The sequence below is a fragment of the Arvicanthis niloticus genome, chromosome 18, assembly GCF_011762505.2.
Source record: "Arvicanthis niloticus isolate mArvNil1 chromosome 18, mArvNil1.pat.X, whole genome shotgun sequence".
Taxonomy (NCBI): domain Eukaryota; kingdom Metazoa; phylum Chordata; class Mammalia; order Rodentia; family Muridae; genus Arvicanthis; species Arvicanthis niloticus.
In genome coordinates this window covers 6,076,629-6,089,909 of record NC_047675.1, presented here as the reverse complement: position 1 = coordinate 6,089,909, position 13,281 = coordinate 6,076,629, and the positions used below count along the sequence as shown (strand labels likewise).

General features: G+C 43.4%; 1 protein-coding gene across 1 annotated transcript; it reads right to left on the bottom strand.

Annotated features, from left to right (window-relative positions):
- Nucleotides 1–228: 228 nt before the first annotated feature.
- On the bottom strand, nt 229–384 carry LOC117723536 (large ribosomal subunit protein eL39-like). The gene has a single exon (XM_034523172.1). The coding sequence runs from the start codon at nt 382–384 to the stop codon at nt 229–231; it is 156 nt and encodes a 51-aa protein (XP_034379063.1).
- Between the last annotated feature and the right edge of the window lie 12,897 nt (nt 385–13,281).

The window sequence follows — 13,281 nt, the reverse complement described above, 5'->3', positions numbered from 1 at the left end:
TGGGAGGATTCTTCTTTCTTCTCTCTCTCTCTCTCTCTCTCTCTCTCTCTTTCTCTCTCTCTTTTCCTCTTTTCTTTTGAAAGATTCTACATTTTATTACTGGACAAACCACACACCCAATTTAAACATAAACAAATTTCCAGGTTAAAAATACTGAACTCCATCTGGGAGGATTGATCAAAGACCACGATTCAGTATAAGCCCTCAGTCTTGCCATTGTGTGACCCCTTACAGACCCGGCTTCATTCTACTCTGATGTCTTATCTTAGAGTTGCTCCTGATTCCATTACCAGTTTTCATCCAAATCCACTGAGGAATAAGATGATTTTGCTTTTGTTCCTTGGCCAGGAATCTCTTGATTCTGAATGTCTTGTGAGAAGACATGGCAAGAAGCCAAGTCATGTGTAGGGTGCAGGGTGGCAGAGGACAGGAGAAGACAAGATTTTCCTTTCTAATATTTTATCCGATAGTCTCATGACATTGGTAGAAGAAAAAGAGAGAAGAAAAAGAGAAGACAAGGAGGAAGAAAAGAGGACTGAAATCAGAAAAACGAACTCTTTGTGAACAGCAAACTTATCCTTGCCACAGTTTGAGTCTTGAAATTTGGTGAATTGCTGGAAGTCTTTAGTCTCTGAGTCTTCACAAGCTTCATCAGGATGATGAAAGGCCTGAGATGAAGAAACAGTGCCACAAGGAGACAAGGGCTCCTGTTCCCCTGAATTATTAAGCAGGCTGCATTCAGCAGGCTGCTGCCTGCCGGCCTGTCTTCAGCAGGTGGTGGCCCTCTGCTGGTCTCTGCAGTACAGCTGCTTGCTTGGCCTCCCCAGAGCTCACAACAGCCATTTGCTTGAGTTAAGACAGACACTGTCATTACTCTGTGCAGAACTTCACAGAGGCCTTTCCTGCTAAATGCTTGAACCATCTGAGAAGCACCAGCCGGCTGCTGGAGTCATTAATAATGTATCCATGCTTATCAATAGTTCCAGACAACTAATATTTAGAAGCTTCCTCAGAAGAACTGGGATGGATGTCTTGTTCACACCAGTTAGCTTCATTATGTCAGTTACTGATGTTGACACTGTGTCCAACTGTGCTCTGAGAACCAGAGGTGCCAACACCATGTTGAGCTGTTTGTTCCCTTTCTGTGGAGTGCGTCTTGACAACCAAACCGTTGTTTCTGGCCCACCAACTTTCTCCCAATTTTATGTTAAGGAAAACATTTCCTGGATCTGTACCTAGCCCTTGCTCAAGATTTTTAGTATCATAGGCACCTCCACTCACGAAGCAAGCCGACAACTTCTCATCCTTTGAGTTGAATCAACACCCGTGAGGAAGTCTACAGCAAAATTCAGCTGATTGCTTTTTTGGTAACCTCCTGTGTCTTTCCAAAAAACAATGCCAAAAGCAAGAGGGCACTCTAAAGCCTTGTGAAACCATTGACAGAAAGCAAAGCTATGCGATTGCAGCCAACACATTGATTTTCTGTACTAGAGAGAAGAGTGTATTCATAGAGCAATTTTTTCAATGCACTGAATTATTTCCTCAAGTTTTCTTTGCTAAAGTTCACATGTCAATGTTGCTTGTCAAAATGTATAACTGTACAAATGATATCAATGGAGCTGATGTTAAAGTCCCAGTTTTTAATGGGAAATTCATGCACAAGGAAGCATCGGTATTTTTCTAGAAATGCAACACACACAGCAGGGCACATGTGCAAGGCATCTACCTGAGAATTGGCAACACGAATGCAGAACTTAAGCCGTAAGCCATGAAGCATCCTTTGCTGTGCTATGCTTTTCCTTGCAATGATAAAGCATGTGGTAGAGTGAGCAATGCTCATATCCTAACCCATTGAACCTGTGATGTGCTGCAGTGCAAATGAAGGTCTATTTCTCTCCTCGCTCTCATGGACCATTGGCCAATGCAATCCACGAGGGCAGCGAGGGTAGAGATGTTGAATGGAAGGTTCATGAGCTCTATGAGGACTTTCAATGAATAAACCACACAGGGATGCATAGTCTGTGGGCAGGTCAACTTACTTTGGGTGAATAAAGGCTTATAAAGTTTTGGAGGACTAAGAATAGAGACATCCAGGGTAGACAAAGGTCATTGGTTGGGGCTTAGGGTACCTGGAATGCCTCATTAGCATGGGGAAGCATTTCAAGAATCTCAGATGGTGACTGAACAGGTTTTGTCAGGAGAAAGGTAATTGGTCCTATAATCTAATTGTGGTTGTGTGACATTCCTAGGTAGAGGTGTATGTGTAGGCTTAGAGTTATCCTGACACGATCAGAGAAGGAGAAAATATATTGAAGAAGGAGGTCTCCATATTGGGCTGGGCTCAGAGGCTATCTGGTCATGGTAGATTTCTACCTTAATTGGCAGAGTCTTCCCACAAAGATCACTTAGTTGGATACAACTTGTGTGGTACATCGTGTGACCTTCAGTTTGTGATGCTCCTGAATTATCTCTAGGCGGGTCTAATAATGTAACCATGGGTTACCCTCAGAGATGCTTTGCTGTGAGAATGAACTCCGTGCTTGCTAAAGGCTCTATAGATAAAAGAGCCACAAGCCAAGGGATGCAGGCACCCACAAAACCCAGAAAAAGAAAGGCGCGGGTACTTCAATAGAATTCTACCGGCAACTTGATTTTAATCAAGTGAGACCCGTTTTTGACTACGTCAGCAAGTTTGTGTTTCTTAAATCCATTTGGTTTGTGAAAACATATAAGGCAGCCACAGAAAACTAATATACAATTGTTTCCAGAAACCACTGGTAGCACCACCTTCTTAAGAGCAACATAGCTCTATTTCTCGAAAATAATAACATATTTCCCATGTTTCTTCATGAAGAAATTTATCTTTTTCAGATTTTCTTCAGAGAACAATGTCTTACATACACATAAGAAAGGACATGTTCTAAAAGCAGAAAGTAAAAGTACCCAACAGTGTAGGACATGTTGAGATAAACTATGGAATATTGTTATACTTTGAAGAGAATGTAATTAATGTTCTGAGGGCTTCCTCAGACAAACAAAGAGCTTGTGGTTCTTGACAGATGGACAGACACAGAAAGACAAAATCAGAGCTAAGCCTTCATGATAGTATGACTCCACGATGCAGAGTGTAAGCATTTTTATGTTATAATTTCACTTGGCAGTGAATGAGCCAGATCAAGCCAGCTTTACTATATGAAAGACAGATTTATGGGAAACTGCTCTCTGGCAAGTTCACTGGACCCAAAGAAGGAGGCCAGGAAAGTACCCGTGGGAAGAGAGAGAGAGAGAGAGAGAGAGAGAGAGAGAGAGAGAGACAGAGAGACAGAGAGACAGAGAGACAGAAAGGGGGAGGGAAAGGGAGAGAGACAGAGGGAGGGAGAGAGGGAGAGAGAAGGGGAGGGAGAGAGAGAGAGAAGAAAGAGAGAGAGAGAGAGAGAGAGAGAGAGAGAGAGCGCAAACTATCTGGATTGTGTAAGGAACAGCCTCTGGGGAAAGGGCACATCAGCCCCTAGGCTAAAAAAAAATGGTATGCCTGGTAGGGACTGAGGGATGCTGGGAGAACCTGAAGGCCAGATCTACTTTAATATGTAAAATATGTACTTCAGCCCCTTGTCTGGTCTAAAACCAAACACGATATTTATATGTGTTTGCCAGAGTAAATAATGAAAAATATTAAAACTACACACTGATTATTTCAGCATTAAATATATTATTTCACTGTTCAAACAAGGCTGTCAATAATTCTCTAGTAAAAACCAACTGGGAAAAACGATTCTCCCTGGTTCAAGACAGAGGAGTTAGAGACCTTCCTTCCTGGGCCCATCTTTGCTTTTAAAATGAGTCATGGAGTCATGATGGTACTGAGGGTTTCTGGGCTGTAGGATAGATGTCTTTGCAATAAGGAAGCTGGTCTGAAGCACACATGACAGCACCTGAAACCTTCTCTCAACCATGAATGAGAATTAACATCTAGTTGTTGTGCTGTTTTTGCTGTTTCCTTGGCAGGGATATGCGTCCTCCTTCAATGGAGGACTCTCCTTCAATGGAGGACTCTCCTTCAATGGGGGACTCTCCTTCAATGGAGGACTCTCCTGGGATGAGGTCTCTGTACTGCACTTGAGGAACAGAGTGGATACATGGTAGCAGACCACAAAGGAAACGTCCATGATGGTTGATGGCCTGAAACAGAACAAGTGAGACCCCAAATGGAGGCCCAGAAGAAAGAGATAAACCACACATCTGAGCTGTCCATGTCTGTCACTGATGAGGGCTGGAGATGGGAGGAAAAAGGGAAGAAGAGGAAGGAGAGGAAAAGGAGGAGGGGAAGGAGGAAGGGGAAAAGGTGGGAAGGGGAGAGGGAGGGGGAAAAGGAAGAAGAGGAAGGAGAGGAAAAGGAGGAAGAGGAGGACAGGAGAAGGGGAAGGAGGAAAAGGAGAAGGGGAAGAAGGAGACACAGAGAGATGATATTTGAGAATACGCTGATATGTTCAGAAACTGGGTCTGACAGAAATGGTTGGAGAGAGAATGAGAGTCTTTGATTCTCAAGAGAGGAATTAGGGAGAACTTGCAAAAACCATGAGAAAGGTTTTTGTGTGCTTTAATACACACTCTTTCTCTGGTTATAATCCATCTAATCCATCTGGCAAAATTTGATTTTCACCAAGGCTGTCATTAGTTATTTTGACCAATAAAATACTCAGGGAATGGTTCACCATGGCTCAGAAGGCCACACTCAAGGCAGATAGATAAACCAAAACACTTGGAACCCAAAGATACTTAATAATTCTAACCTTTTTTCCTTGTCTCTAGCCTCCACCTAAAGAACTCACAGTGAAAGTCAGACCAAGTCTCCTATTTTAGTAGATTTGGGGTGATTAACTTTCATGGAATCATCAGGGCCTATGCTAACACCTGCCTTGAGTATGATTGATAGAGTCTTAGAGTTCTTGATAAATTTCTGCATACGATATACAGATTTGGAGATTTCCTAAGCCTGCCAATCAAGAAGCATTTCCTAAATACTTACGACATATCTAAAACACCATGGAAAATGATAGACCACGTAACGAGAGTTCATAAGTAATAACCATCGTGTGTGCTTGAATGCACTCATTTACATTTTTAACAATATAATGAAGCTAAAGTTCTGCTGTGTGATTAGACGTCAACTGTACACATAAGAACGCCTTTCCTCTTGCCAGTGATCGCTCGCTCCCATTAGACCAGGTACCGGTCTCTTGGCTTCCTGCCTTCAGTGCTCCCATCAGTAAAACCTGTTCTTTACTTCCCTGCTAAATTAATCATAACGAGGCAGAGCTCTGTCTGGCACAGTGCCTGGCACAGATAGGGTCTTAAGAAACACTTGTTAAACGAACAGGTCTATCAGTGATTCTTTCCCATTATACACAAATAGTTTAGCGTCTCGTTATTTCCTGTTTATCTTCCTAGCCGTCCACCTCATCATATCTTGTTATTGCTTATTATGTTCCCGAGCTCCTGCCCTGCTCCTGTTGCCATCTCTTACTCTTCTTTCCCTTTCTCTCCATACATTTTGATTCCACCCCCCAGAAGTTTCCCTTTGCCCACTTTTTTCAGAGCATTTATCAGATATCACCAGCTCTTTCTCTCCAAACACTCAAACAAGAAACAATAATGCTCACTCCCATCTTCCACATAAACATTATCTTCAGCTTCTCACAGCACGAATTCACTTCCCTAATATTTATGTAGTTTGTACCACACTACCTGCCAAGCGCCATGCAAACGTCAGGGTTCTTTGATGCAGACAACAGAATCCACTGTGCCTACTTTTAAGCAAGATGACACTCATTGCAGGCTATTTCATAGCTCCCAGGACTTCTGGGCTGGCCAGCAGACCGAGCTTTACCATTCACATTCAAGAACTGTGCATGTGAGAATTGTTGCTTGGCTATACCGAGGGAATGAGTTGTACAGAAATCTGACTGCTGTTGCCTCCCCTCTGTTCCTGGTTCCTATGCCACCAGGGACCAAAAATAGAATCTCACAGTTTTAATGCCCTGAGAAAATCAGATGTTTCCACTAAACATTCAGTCTGTGCACACATGACCCCAGCTCTGCTGTCCACTTTGCAGGGACACGGACCTGGAGAAGCCTTGTGAGTATGTGAAATCCTATCTACACAAGAAGTGATAGAAGCGGATCAGTTAGGAGAGTACGGATTCTCCCACCCACAATCCCTGCCACACTTACTAGTCTTCCTGAAGATATAAGCCACGTCTCTCCATCAGGGGTCATTGTCACCTCTAACTCCTCAGCTCCCCCATGAGTACAGCCTGTTTGCTTATCCTTTCTGTCCTCCCTAATGAGTTGGTGACAGACTATCACTCCAACTCCGAAGTTATCAAAGAATCCAAAGACATCATCTGGGATGAGAGCTAATGAAAGGGATAGCTACCAATACATTGCTAATTTAATGGACACTATTGAAATATTTCAACAAATTATATAAGTGTATTTTTACTTCATGAAATATTAATTTGCTAAAAAAAAATAGTAGGGGAAAGGCAGTCACTTTTGCATGGTCCTTGGCAATTCACCACAGTGACAACAATTCTGAGAGGGGGTGGTGCAAACGTTCCCCTGGCTCAAAGGCTTAAGATCCTATAGCTCATGAGTTTCCTATTGATGTTCCCATGGATCAGATCAAATAGAAGGTCGATGGAGGTCCAGGCACCAAGAGACACAGCAATGATTCTACTCAAACATACACAAAGGTTAAAGTGACATTCCAGAGCCTGAAGAGGTAAGCTTAGAGCCTTTGGAGGATTCCACCAGACCCCCCACTTCCCGGAAGAGAGAGGTTGTTGGAAGCACATGGGCACCCCTTAACCCCTGGAAGAGAGAGGTTGTATAACACTAGGGACCCCTCTCCTCTGGGAAGGGAGAGGCTGAATTACATTCCTCAGGAAGACCACAGAAGGAACAGAGCAGGTAATAGAGACACATTCCTCAGGGCAGGCTAATGTCTCTCCCCACCCATCTCATTCCCTAAGGACCAGTCAGTTTAAAAGTCACACTGTTCTGCCAATCACATTGTGCCTAGTTGCTGTTGCTCTATTCCACCCCTGAAAACTGTATAAAGCCTGGCCGACCAGCTGCCCAAGGTCGTTGCCTCTCCTTTTGGATGCAGGACAAGCCCAGCATGCTGGAAAAATAAACTCCTCTTGTTTTTGCATCAATCTCTTGCTTCCCATGGTTCACTGGGGGCAGGGAGGGGGTGTCCCCGGAAGTTAAGGCTCGTCAGAGTTTTACAAGCCTGTGCCATGTTCAGGAGCTCAGTGTCATTTGAGATTAAGAATAAATGCCATCCGAAATCATCTGCCTCACCCTCCACACAGGTTCTTGTGTGATCTGTTTCTATTACCACTTCCATTTGGATCAGATTCACGAACATACTGGTGTCTGGGGCTGTGGAACACAACTGTACATATGTTGCCAACATTTAAAACTGATTTGAAAGTGTATTTAGAATTGTGAAATTGTACATCGGTAGCTTCTGATAACGAGCAGAAGCTTGGGGTCACTGGTGTGTTGCTTCTTTCTTAATAAGTCTCCTTATGTGTTCAAAACAATTCATGAGGCTCAGCGAGGAGGAGAGTGAAGGCAGATGGTTTACCTGGAGTCCATCGAAGCATGGAATGATCAAACAAAACCATGCAGTGCTCAGGTGCCTCTGCAGTACCCAATCGGGGGAAAGCTTGGCCGCTTCACAGAATCACCCCATTAAGGGCTCTGCCTTATGTTGGAGAGTCTAACTGTTCACCAAACTAAAGGCCCTCTTCACATTTTTCCCGTAGAGTACATCATTCTCAGAGCTGATTGCCTACTGTTAAAGCAAGAGGATCCAATAACACAAAATTATTTTAATAATTTCTAAAGGAAGTTTAAATGATATGTACTCGATCAGGGTCGATGAAAATGGCCCCGGTGTCGAAGGGCAACAGGTTGCTAATAAATACAATAGTTTAGGAAAGTGCCATTGCCGTCGTGGAAAAACTATATTCTGGGGGAAATAATACCACTGTAATCCATTTTTGAAAGCTATTGAGACTTCTTGGATGAAGAATGCAGTTATTAAAGACAAAAGTACACAATATGTGGTAATGAAATGTTTGTGCTTCACACTTCATTAAATGCTTTGTGGGCCTCTGGGGAAATTCCATCTCACACGCCCAGAAGCAGTGCTTGTACATGGTGTGTCAGTACAGGGAGTGTGTGGAGTGGTGTTCAAAAGATAAAGTTGCTACAACTCCAACGTAGTCCATATTTAAACCACTAAAATAAGGCATGCAGACATGTGCCTGACACAGGCAGATGACCACAAGAAACTCCATTTCATTGTGTCTTCAATTATTCTTCTGTATTACTGAAATTCATTTCTCCTTCACTTGATTTTAAAAATGATAAATCTTTGATTCTTCTTGAAGTACACGGTAATTGAAAAAAGCAGATACTTTAAAACAGTGAGCTCATCTGACAAGGTTCTGATTCAACATTCTCTAACCGGTCAGCTAAGAGCATATGTAGGACTGAGAATTTAGAAGGTTAATAAGGTTTAGAATGTGCCCACCATCCAATTTACAGTAATTTGAAACTAACTATATCAAAGTGAGAAGGCTAGGCTGATTCCATGACAGGCCTCAAATTGGCAGTTAAGGAGACTAGATCTAAATCTCTGTCTCCAAGAACAAGGCAATTGCAAGCAAGTTCAGGCCTCAGAAGCTGCCCCACCACCTGGCCTGAGGCAAGGACAATGGGTCAGCAGCAGTTTCCAGACTTCCTCAGCCAACAGTTTCTAGACCTCTCCAGCAAGTTTCTAGCCCCCCACACCCAAGTATTGAAATGTCAGTAGAGATGGACCCAACAGATTAACATAGAGGTCACCTGCCCTGAAGTTCCCTACTGTGCTTTAAAATCAGGCCTGCAAGCTCATTTGGTTGTCTCTCTGTCTTGGTATATGGGAGACCCCAGCTTGCTGGACTTGTGTAGAATAAAACACTCTTTGTGTTTACATACTATTTGAGTCCAGAGTATCATTCTTCAGTGAATTAAGTACCCAAAGAAATAGACAAAGATATCTGATTCTTAGGATATTAAAATGTCCGCTTAGAACTACCTGAAATTCACAGGAGTTGATGGGCTTATCATTGTTGCATAAGAAATGGGAAGGAGAGTGTGCTTGCTAAGGAAGTGAAGCTGCTGACACCCTCCCCTGGCCACACCTTGTTTTGCCCCCCCCCCACCCGTGTCTTTCTTCCCCTGGGCAGGAGAGTAGCTTCCCCATTTTCTGATCTAAACACACAGATCAATGCAGGGCTTCTAAGGAAAACAGAGCAATGAAATATAAAAGGAATCATAATCAAAAACAATATCAGCAGAAAAATACTAACTACGATAGACCCTGGTTCATAACCCTCCAGGTAAGGTATTAATGTTAGGATCCTTTGTAAAACACTATGGGAGATTTCTAATAAAGCATTCCTCTGCCTCAAGAATTTATTTTTTTCTCCTCAGGAAGTATCTTCAGCTTAATGGTTTTCTCTAGAGCTAGAATTTCATTTGGCAGCTTTACTGGGAATTTACTCAACAGAAAAAATGTGACTGACTCTGAGTTTCTCATTGAGAGCCACAGCCCTTCAGGGACTCATCAGGCTAAAGCTTAAAACAAACAAACACCACCACCAACCCCCCCCCCCCCAAGGCTCCTATATAGACTATGATGCAGGTTATATGAACCCCACGAATTGAGCTTGGATGAACATAGCATCACTTTCATTAATAAACTGCATCCTTAATTAGGTACTCAAAGATGTTCAAAATGACAGTTCACACAGACAAAGGATGCTCCCGGTTGCCGTGAGCCTTTCTCACGACCCTCCTCACTACCTATTTTCCTTCAGACGTCCCTGCTTAAAATTATCAAACCAAGGTGATAGCTCCATACTCCTGTTATCTGCTGCAAGTAATAATCGCATACATTATAGTGTAAGAGTTATTATGACAAGTTTTCCAGAAGCAAACGTTCAATTTTCTCATGCCTTCCTTTCTCTGGCTCCTGAGGAACCTCACAGAGCTGTCTGGGAGCAGCGAACCCGGCTGCGTACTTGGGAACCGCTCTCTTCTGGATTGTACTCCAGCTACAGCTCAGAGCTTTGCCGGCTTGGTTGAATTCCGAGTTTTCTCACTTGTAAAATGAGGAAAGGAACAAAACAACTTCCCAGGGTTGCTTTTAAAAACGAGATGAGAGTTTATCCATGCAAAGCATGGATAACCATGTGTAGCGGGGCTGTCCTATCCCTGTATGCTCTCGTTTTTATCAGGCCACATGCTTTACCGCTCTAGCTTCTCTGAGCACCTCCGCTAAGGCTCCGTCTAGAGTTTTTCACATGCTAACTGCATCCTGGTCTGTGTGCACTGCTCACCCCCAACAGCCGGTAGATCAAGGGCAGAGACATCCTGCTGCTTTCCTGGATTCCCCAGTCCACCACAGGGTCTGCCACTAGCCGATGCTCATAAACAAGGTAAGAATAAACTTAAATTAGGTGGAAATGTGTTATGTATTCTTTACATAATAAGAACACAAGAACCTTGTCCTTATGATTATTCATGGGAAAAGAGTATGGTTTGTTTGGTTGGTTGGTTTTTTTCCCCCGTTAGAATATCTACCTTTGCTGCTGAAATCACTACTGGGTACGAATTGTGATCTGCCATCTTCTGTATTCTTCCAAACACCATCTTGTGTATGGAATTCCTCTGCAAGTACACCCAGAAGATGGCCACTCTGTCACCACTAGCAGCTCTACAACCTTTCAGTGTCCCCGATGACCCAATTCTTTGACTTCTCACCACAAGCCACTTCTAGAAGTTCTAGAAGGTGAAATTGAAATTCCCCACCCTGACCACAAGGGGCAGGCTGCGGACACTGAGATATTTTTAAAGCCTTTTCTGTTCTCTCTGCAGCTGTTGATCCCCTGGCCTGTTCTCTACTGTCATATGGCAGAGTCCCCAAGATGGGGGTGGGGACCAAACTGTAAGCAGCTTTCCAGCCTTTGAGCAGCTACCCTTGTCAAAGTTACTAACGTGATACACTATTTAGAAAAAATAAGGACCTTTAATCCTTCACTATGACTAAGCCTCATTTTAGAAGACACTTTGTCCCTCAGAAATCTCGGCAATCAGTCACTAACTGTGTGCACCCTTTAGTATGATTGGGAATATTGGTGAAGGCAATATTCAGTAGCCCATAAAGTGGAAGGAAAACTGTGAGTACCTTTGATGAGGCTTTTCCTGCAGTCTATACCCCAGTGGGCCCACCACTTCCTAACTTTCTCCCTCAGTGACCTGCTTCATCTCCATCTATGGAATCCAGAAGAAGATGCCCGAAGTAACAAGATTCTAATATCAGCTTTCTCAGTTAGAACTAGAAATAAGTCACAAACCACATAGGTTGTAATAAATCAAAATATGCTTTTCAACCTTAACGGTACCCTCTAGGTCACTGGTAAATTATTTCTGTTCTTTCTATAACTTATAACTATAACTTCTACTCCCACTTCCTAAAGGGCCACGCACCCTGTACTATACAAATTGAGAGTGTGCTTACTAACAGGTAAGTTGACCTGGTGGGTAAGGCTAGCATCAGTCATCCATATGTCCTTCTATGGCAAATAAGTGGTTCTCAGGAGGGCTTGGCTTTTCCAAGCCTCACTATAGGCAGTAACACTTCAGACTGTGCAGAGCCAAGATGGAGCAAAGCCGCAGGTCACTGAACACATGAGGGGGTGCATCTGTAACTTTAGTCTGCTCGGTGCACATTGTTCACTCCAATGTTAAGGTTTTAGTGTCCTCCCTTTAAAAGTCATGCAATAAAATGCAACAGCCGGTGTGGCCATGTTTGGAGGTGGGGCCTTCCAATGCTAACTGCATTGTGGGAGCACCTCAGGACTGTGATTAGGGAGGACTCGTTGTAGCTGTTAAAGCTTTTTTTTTGACACTATCCTTTCTACCATATGAGGACGCAGTGTTCTTCCTTTCTGGGAGACGGAACATTTGAGAAATCTGAGAAGCAGATTCAGTATTCTTAGCAAACACCGAGGATGATGTGTCCTTTACCTTCAGCTCCCAGAACTGTGAGAGGTGTGTGTGTATGTGTGTGTTCTCTCTGAATTCTGTTCTAGAGCACAGCAGACTGGGACAGGAGCACATCATACTTGCTGAGGATTTGTGTGTCTCTAACAGTCTCTGGGCTGCTCACAGAGACTGGCTTGAAGGTAGAGAAATTATTGCATCAGTAATAGTGTGCTTCACATTGAAGATATTTTACTTAAAAGCTTGGAAAGTTGAATATCTATTTTGTAGCTGTTGTTAGTGGAGCAGACAGAAGATGAGCTCCAAGCTGCAGGAGGCACTTTTCCTACTGAAGGAAATGGCATAAACTCCTCTTATATAGGAAAGCAGAATCACGTGACCACATGGAATCTGGGGCTGTTTCTCAGTATCTGGATAATCATGTCTGACCATTCTTTCCATACAACAACTTATATGACCTTGATTAGGAAGAATGAGAGTTCCAGATAATGTAACTTACTCCTTTAAGTGAGGACAAGAGAGAGACCATAAAAGGTGTGTGTCATATGAGGGACACTGAACAAGGGGCTGCGTAGTGTGAACTGTGCTTCTGCAGTTAGTTCTGCTATTACAGAATTGGAGTGCTGAGTTCTTGTGAGTCTAGCCAGTCTCTTTCCTCACCAGCTGAAGTGTTTATTGTAGCGTGTTGTATCTTCTTGTGATTGCCAGCCAAGTAGAACAGGGTACCGCTTCCCAGATGGCTGCTGGAGCTTGAGTTGCTTCTCCCATTGCACTGTGCATGCTCCTTTTAGTATTCTGGGATTCCACCACATCCATTTTCAGGCCTGTGTGTGTCCTTGCGGGTTCCTTTTTCTTTTCATCTGTTTCCTTTTTTAGCTTTTTTAAGGTTCATTTGTTCTTGGCCTATCCAGCTTGGCTGGTCTTCTAGCCCAGCTGAATTCCCCAGTCAGGGCTTCAAGCCTCTGTTACTGCCATGATGTCAACAACCTTTTCCTTTTTCCTTTCACCACTTTCAGCTACTCTATGATTATATCCAGGGAGCAGACACGATTGACATAAACAATCAACCAGCCTTCAGCCCCCACCAGCACCACCTGTGACCAAAGCTGTTTGGAATCTTTTTGAAGGACAGAACAGCCAATTCCTGACTCA

Bases quoted from the DNA above. Each gene is read 5' to 3' on its own strand.
- LOC117723536 (XM_034523172.1), bottom strand. From the start codon at position 384: ATGTCTTCTCACAAGACATTCAGAATCAAGAGATTCCTGGCCAAGGAA.